This window comes from Myiozetetes cayanensis, unplaced genomic scaffold (genome assembly GCF_022539395.1).
Source record: "Myiozetetes cayanensis isolate MyiCay16 unplaced genomic scaffold, myiCay2020 scf2-11, whole genome shotgun sequence".
Taxonomy (NCBI): Eukaryota; Metazoa; Chordata; class Aves; order Passeriformes; family Tyrannidae; genus Myiozetetes; species Myiozetetes cayanensis.
In genome coordinates, this window is record NW_026087411.1 from 98,639,613 (window position 1) to 98,646,566 (window position 6,954).

General features: G+C 37.5%; 1 protein-coding gene across 4 annotated transcripts in view; it reads left to right on the forward strand.

The window, feature by feature from the left end:
- Positions 1-5,999, forward strand: part of RNF144A (ring finger protein 144A) — a 64,469-nt gene extending 58,470 nt beyond the window's left edge. For all 4 annotated transcript variants that reach the window (XM_050314484.1, XM_050314485.1, XM_050314483.1 and 1 more), the window contains one exon: positions 982-5,999. In XM_050314484.1, coding sequence (XP_050170441.1) covers positions 982-1,113 — 132 coding nt within the window. In that variant the 3' untranslated portion in view covers positions 1,114-5,999. The remainder of the gene's footprint in view (positions 1-981) is intronic.
- The last annotated feature ends 955 nt before the right edge of the window (positions 6,000-6,954 follow it).

Sequence of the window (6,954 nt, forward strand, 5' to 3'; positions counted from 1 at the left end):
ATTCCCGGAGTGAAGTGATGGCAAAACGATGTGCAGGGTAATCAGAATGCGAAATTGTGCGTGGCCAGCAAAAGTGCTAGTGGATTGTCCCATCTATACCGTGGCTAATTAAATATTTGGCAGCTAATTGGAGTGGTGTATCTATACTTAGAAGAATTCTTAATGAATGCTGCACTCTTAATTTCATTTTGCCTTCTGTTGTGAGGTTTTGCTAGCATATTAGCATTCCACTCCTGCCTTCATTATTCAAAATTACTCACAGGCACTCTTATGTGAATAAATCTAAATTATTTTCTCAAATAATTTGTGGGCATATTGTTGCAGCATCGCTCTTACAGTTGCCTATGGCAAATGGGGAACTTTCTCAGGCCGTGAACTTCAACTTGAATGTTTTTCTAAATAATTTTCCAAATTTCAGCCCTGTAGAAATTATTAGTTTGGCACACTGACAGGATGGGTAAGTCTGTGGTCTTCTTCCCATGCTGGGTAGAGGGTAATTAATAAATGTCAATGAAAAAATGCTTTTAGAAAGTGTTAGATCTTGTCCCCTGAAGCAGCAGAATGAGCTTAAGTCTGGCTGCAGAAAGCCATTACATATGCAAAGTCCTCCTATAGTCTGTAGTGTTTGTAATCTGTGACTGAAATTCCTAAGCTTTTGAGTAGTCATTTGCTTTATTAGCTGTTTGAGATCTAGGAAAACTCAAAAAGGCAAAAAGCCTTTCTTTCATCACTTTCTGCAATGGAACCGAGTTGTGTGGCATGGTTCTGACTGGAGCCATGAAACACGAATGTTCTGCTTTCCCTCACATTTGCTGGTCACAGGAGCTGTCTGTAGTGTACACCTGGGGCGAGTCCTGGCTCTGGCAAGGTCAGTGGTGTTTGCTGAGGTCTTTTTGACAGCAGTTGATGATGCACTGGTTCAGCAGACATGTAATATAGACAATGCTATCCCTGATGCAGTGTTATCCCTTTTTCTTGCAGGTGGTAGGAATTTTTGCAGGATTTGGTCTTCTACTTTTGGTGGCTTCCCCTTTCCTTCTACTTGCTACACCATTTGTTCTGTGCTGCAAGTGCAAATGTAATAAAGGAGATGATGACCCTCTTCCTACCTAGGCTGCGAAAAGATTGGACTCATCACAACATGTGTTTTTATTTTGTTGTGCTGTTATGTTTCCCTCTTGCACTTACATTGCTGTAGCCTTACTTGCCCCATTCTGCTTTTAACTGACACACAGTCTTGGTTCCAGGAACTGTTGTTATTACTGTGTTATAGATCACTTGATAATAGACAAGGAGGGTAATGAAGGCAAGCTTGGTGCTAAAGGGATACCACGGACCTGGGTAGCTATCTGAAATGAAGAGGTGATATTGCTAAAATTAATGCAAAATGTTGGTGCTGCCCTACTGGTGAACTGGGAACTGTACTGAACGACATCAGCAAAACAAGCTGAAAAAGCATACAAATATAAACTTCTGCATATCTGTTTGCTTCCAGATTTGGTGTCTTATTCCTGTATATATTTAAGTTGCCTATCATTTAAATCAGATAGTCACACTTAGTGTGACTTTTTTATGTTTGTTACACATTGTTTTTGTTAAAGCCATCACAGTGTCCTTTCTAGTACCTATTCTTCCAAGTATAACAAAATTAGTAAGGTGCATATTGGCCATCCTATGCCTTTCTTGAAATTTGAGGAGGGTTGGAGGGACAAAGTTCATCCTGCTGCCTTCCACGAATTTTGTAAAGTCTTATAAGAAATTTGTTTGATTAAAAGCTACATTTTAAAATTAATTGGTGAAGCTGTAGGGTTGAGTGGTGACACAAACCTGCTATCTAATCAAGGTTCTTTTAAAAATGCATTGATGGTATTGATTACCACTGGACCACTAGTGTTTTTCTGAATTGTTATTTTTTGCTGTTGTTTAGGGTTCTGCTACTCTTATAGGGCTACATAACTTCTAATCCAGGTATCTTAATCTTTTTATAGATACATAGATATATAGATATATATATATATAATCCTATTTAAACCAAATGTGTAAATAGCTGTGCTATTGAAATATTTTGGAAGTTCAAGATATATTGCTTCTGTCTTTAGGGCAATTATTAAAAAATACAGGACTAACTTTAATAGTTAGCAGACTCTTGGGTTATCAATGAATCTTTCCTTTTAAATATAAAAATACATCATGGTTATCCCTGTAGTTAATAATAAAAAGCCTGGGATATATGTGGAAGTTGTACTTTACATTTAACTACTTAGCCCATTTCAGAGTTAATATTGTATGATATGTGGTGTATTGTATTAATAACAATACTGTAACAAAATAAGTTTTTATTTGAAAAATAATCACTTGATAGTTTAGCAGTATTCAGTGCTGTGTTTTCAGGGTGGTAAAGTGTGCTAGCCAACATACTACATCATTGTGGTTTCTCTTTAGAAATATTTTGTTGAAAACCATTTTGCTTTGATTTTAAAGCCTACAAGAATTTGACTGATAATTTCTTGCTATGAAATATGAAGCACCTGAAACAGTGTATATGCCTGTAGTACTGAAGGAAAACCTTTTGAGTGGCTTGTAGACTGAAGTCTGACTGCATTTTTTTCATCATCATTGGTCTGTGCATTGGCAATGTATTGAGGTGAATGGATATCTTGAAGCCAGAATAACTTTACACTGAAAATGTCTTAAGACCCTTAAATACAACTGCTTTTGTCTGCTGTCACAGGCTGGGAATGTGTTTTCATAGCTCAAGCATAAAAAATTACTCTTTATCTTTTGTTTTACACTGTCTATCTGTTAATAAAAATACTGTAGGGCACAGTTTTGAAAAGGGCCACTGTCTTTTTATAAAACTATTCTCCTACCCCATCTTCCAGGTTTAATGCTTTTCAAATTCAAACTGTGTCTAACCACAGATTTTAGCTCCAGGAGCTGGAGGTTATCTTTAGTTCACTTATTTGTCTTGATTTTAATGAGTTCAACCATTATAATGTGAAGAAAAAGGATAGCTGGTTTCCAGCAAATATGAACTCCTTCTGATATCTTCAGATTGTTTATGGAAATGTGCAGTTAAGATCTTTTGTTATCTGAGTATTTGTAGTAGTTTAGAATTTGTTATTAAAAATTTCTTTGTTCTTAAAAAATATCTGTAGGGGAGACTGGGTAGTGCATTTGATCACTGTTTGCCAGCCCCCAAGGGTATCTAAAGCACTGCTGAGTTCAGCAGGCAGTGAAGTGCTTATCTCCCTCTGGCTCTGATATCAGCTCAGTCCATGTCCCAGAGATATGCCAAGCCAAGCATCTGGGTTGTCCTGAGTCATAGCTTCACTGTGCAGAAAACCTTCTGTGAAGGATTCTGAGAAGGACAGCTTCCTGCAGGTAAGCTTGAACTGTGGCCTTTCCTCCATGGCCCTGTAATTCTGTTTAACTGGTGAAGAAGAAAAACCCGGACAACAGGATCTGAAGATTTCATGAGTTATTAGTATTCTAACTGGGGGCACTAAGAGATTTTGCTGAATTGTGGCTGCGACTGATGACCATGTAGTTATACTACGGGTGTCATAGTAAACAGCAGAGGTTCAGTGGCCTGTGAACAGTATTCAAGTGTCCTAGTATGATAAGGTTTATTTTCTCTACACCTTTCTTAGTCTTTATGTGTCAATACAGCCAAACTTGAGTTTTCCAGACTATTGTGTGGCCAGTTAACAATCAATGTCAAAATTAATGCATTTCCAAATTTAAAACAAAACGTAAAGAAAAAGTCCTTTGCAAATATAGAAATTTTTTGAATAATAATTTATAATTGATGCTCACAGGTAACATTATATATTATATATAATGGGAAAACTATGTCAGTATATCTCTGATCTCAACATATTTGAATTGCTGCTGGAGGTTTTTATGACACAGGTCTTGTTTCACATCCTGGTTGTTGGGATAGACTATATGCCTACATATATTTACCAAATACCTAGTCTTTTCAGATTTGCTAAATGTCATTCCGGAGCCCCTGGTGGTCTAGTGGTAAAGGCGCGGCGCTGTCACCGTCCAAGCTTGCTTGGCCCTGGCAGATGAACCTTAGGATTAAAGGGTGGGCTCAGTTCCGCGCACACTGTGTCTCACCTAAAAAAAAAAAAAAAAAAATCCAATGCGCAGGCTGGAAGGTGTAAAGACCTTCCCCGGATCTTCGCTCGCGAAGACTGGCCATTATTATATTATATTTTATAAATGTCATTCCTTCTGTATGGGATTTTTTTTATTATTATTTTTGTTATTTTATTTTTTTAATGTTGATTTGGTTCCAAAGTAGCAACTTTTGGTGGTAATGTATTATATTCAGAGTGTTTTAATGTTACAGCTTATGTTCATACTGTGACATTTAATACCCTGAAATTGAATTGTAAATACATTATTTTAAACTCTGACATTTAAACACCCTGCCGTGGAAAAAGTAACGTCTATTTCTGCTGCTTTTCAAATGAAATTACAACAGCTATGGCTTTTTAGATTTTCACCAGAAAAATAGGTATCACAGTATGATTTCTGTTGCATTTTTATGGTTCTGCTGTCATTTAGGGGTTTTGCATTCACACAGAATCACAGAATATTCTGAGTTGGAAGGGACCCACAACAGTCATCGAGTCCAACTCTTAAGTGAATGGCCCATTCTTAAATACTGTTTTTAATGGAGTTTGTAATGTACTTCATTTGCATGTTCTGGGTGAATTGGTGTCATGTCTAGTGAGTGTTGAGTCCTGACTCCAGAGGCTTTGGATTTCCCCAGGCTTACCATTCATTAGTTGGGCTGAAGTCAGTCCTGAGAGACATCAGGAGCACAGCCCACATCAACTTCAGTGGTGGTAGCTTTGGGTTTTCCCCCACATTGGACAAGTCACTTATCTCCTTTTATCTCAATTTAACCGTCTTTTTACTGGATGAACCAATGTTTGTCTACTTCACAAGAGGGCTGTGAGGGCAAATTAATTAGTTTTGAGGCTCTTCAAGGGTTTGTGATGAATGATTATATATAAAAGCTGACTGGCTTATGTTGCTATTTCAATTTTATTCATGTTGGCAGTCATCCTGAAACATCCTTCTATTGACTTTAGCATGTCAAGATGCTTTCCCTCACATACCAAATAGCATAATCTTTCCTCAAATACTCCAGTTTATGAATTAGGCAAAATCCCAATTAACAGCTGACTGGATCAGATCTCAGCTTACATCTGATCTCCTGACATGCAGGAAACAAAATTAGTGAAAAGCTTTCATTTATGGAGCTAACAGGATAAAATATTCATAGGTCAGAAAAGTATGAGGTGCCTTTTTTTTTTTTTTTTTTTTAATGTTATAGGCAGGAAGATAAAAATTCTGTGCATTTCATCTGTAGGCCTTTTACTGTATAGGAATAAATGTGTTTAATGCAGGCCGTTATCCCAGTGAGGTGCAGCATGCATAAAGCTTTGTGAAGGTTTACTTTTTTCAAAAACCAAAGCTTGTACATTTCACATACGTAATCTGAAAGCCTGAGAAAAACAAGTAGAGTATGGTTGTTGATAACAGTGATATTAAGGACATAAAAAAAAGCCTGTATGAGCGCTTAATTGCTAATGCACTTATACTAAGTAAGGCATGCTGTTTGTGTTTAGAGCCCTGTGGTCTTCATTATTGCTTTGGTTTGTGTATCTCTTACAAGAATTTCAGGAACATTAGGTACAGGTACGTGGTCCATGACTGAACCTTTCTTGATCATTTTATCATGGTGTATTTTAAACTTGTATAGGGATAAGCATGAAGGAGTCATGCACATGTATAAATAATGTATTTGATGAGTGTAAAAATAGTTCTGTTGATGTATTTGAAATGTAAGTACATTTTGTGCCACTAACACTGTGATGTATAAAAGAGCTGTTGAATGCCTTTTAATGTGGTGTTTTGTACTTTGAATCATACCGAAGAGTTTAATTTGTAATTTCAATAGATATTTTAAATGAGTGTGTCTCCTGTGATTCTTCATAGTGACTTTTCAATTCTGTACATCTGCTAAAGAAAAGTACTTTTGTGGGACTCTCTGGGCTTCTCTGCCTCGCTGTCTTTCAGAGCAAACACAGCCTGGAGACCTCCTGCTGCCCTTCTGGACATAATTGTGGTTTCTGACTCACTGTCTCCCAGTTTAGCTAAAAGAGGGAATCTGAGTATCTCTAGAGCTAATTTGACCCACAACTGGGTCTTTGGTCCAGCTCCTGTTGCAGTCCACTGATGGATGCTCTAGCCAGGTGAACACGCTGCCCCAAGGATCGCTCTGAGGTGTGTATATTCTTACACCACAGGTTTAGATCTGGTGGAGGTGGCTGTGAGCAGTTTGTATTTCTCTCAGTTTGATCATGCAGAAGGGAAACTATTAAAGGCAAAGCTCAATCTCCTGAACAACAAACAGAGCACAGTTAACTCTGACAGTGATGATGGGCTCCAGTGTTCTTGACTCCACCAACAGGCACTTTGCATTTTGCCTGAATTGCAGTTGAGAATGCAGACATACCTTCAGTCCCCATAGTTTCTTTCTCACTTTTTGTCTTTGTTTTTCTCACAATTTGTTTCTCCCCGTGAAAAAAGAACAAGCAAAATTTCTTCAAGAAAATGACGTGCATAAATAATATGCATCTACATGCTTTATACTTGACAATTTTAGAGCAATCAGGGCCACGTAATAGCTGCTACTCAGTCATTCCTTATTGTATTTTCATGGAGCGTAATGATCTTTCTCCATAAGGATAAGATCAGTTTAGATATTTTGGTCAATTAATTGGGCAGAAAATAGTCTATAAAAGCTACAAGAGGTTTTGATATATTCTAGGAGCAGGTATTGGTAACAAATGTTATGCAGTCACATGCAGTAATCATGTAGTTTAGTAACATTTAGCTCCTGGGCACTTCCTCAGTCTCTGCCAG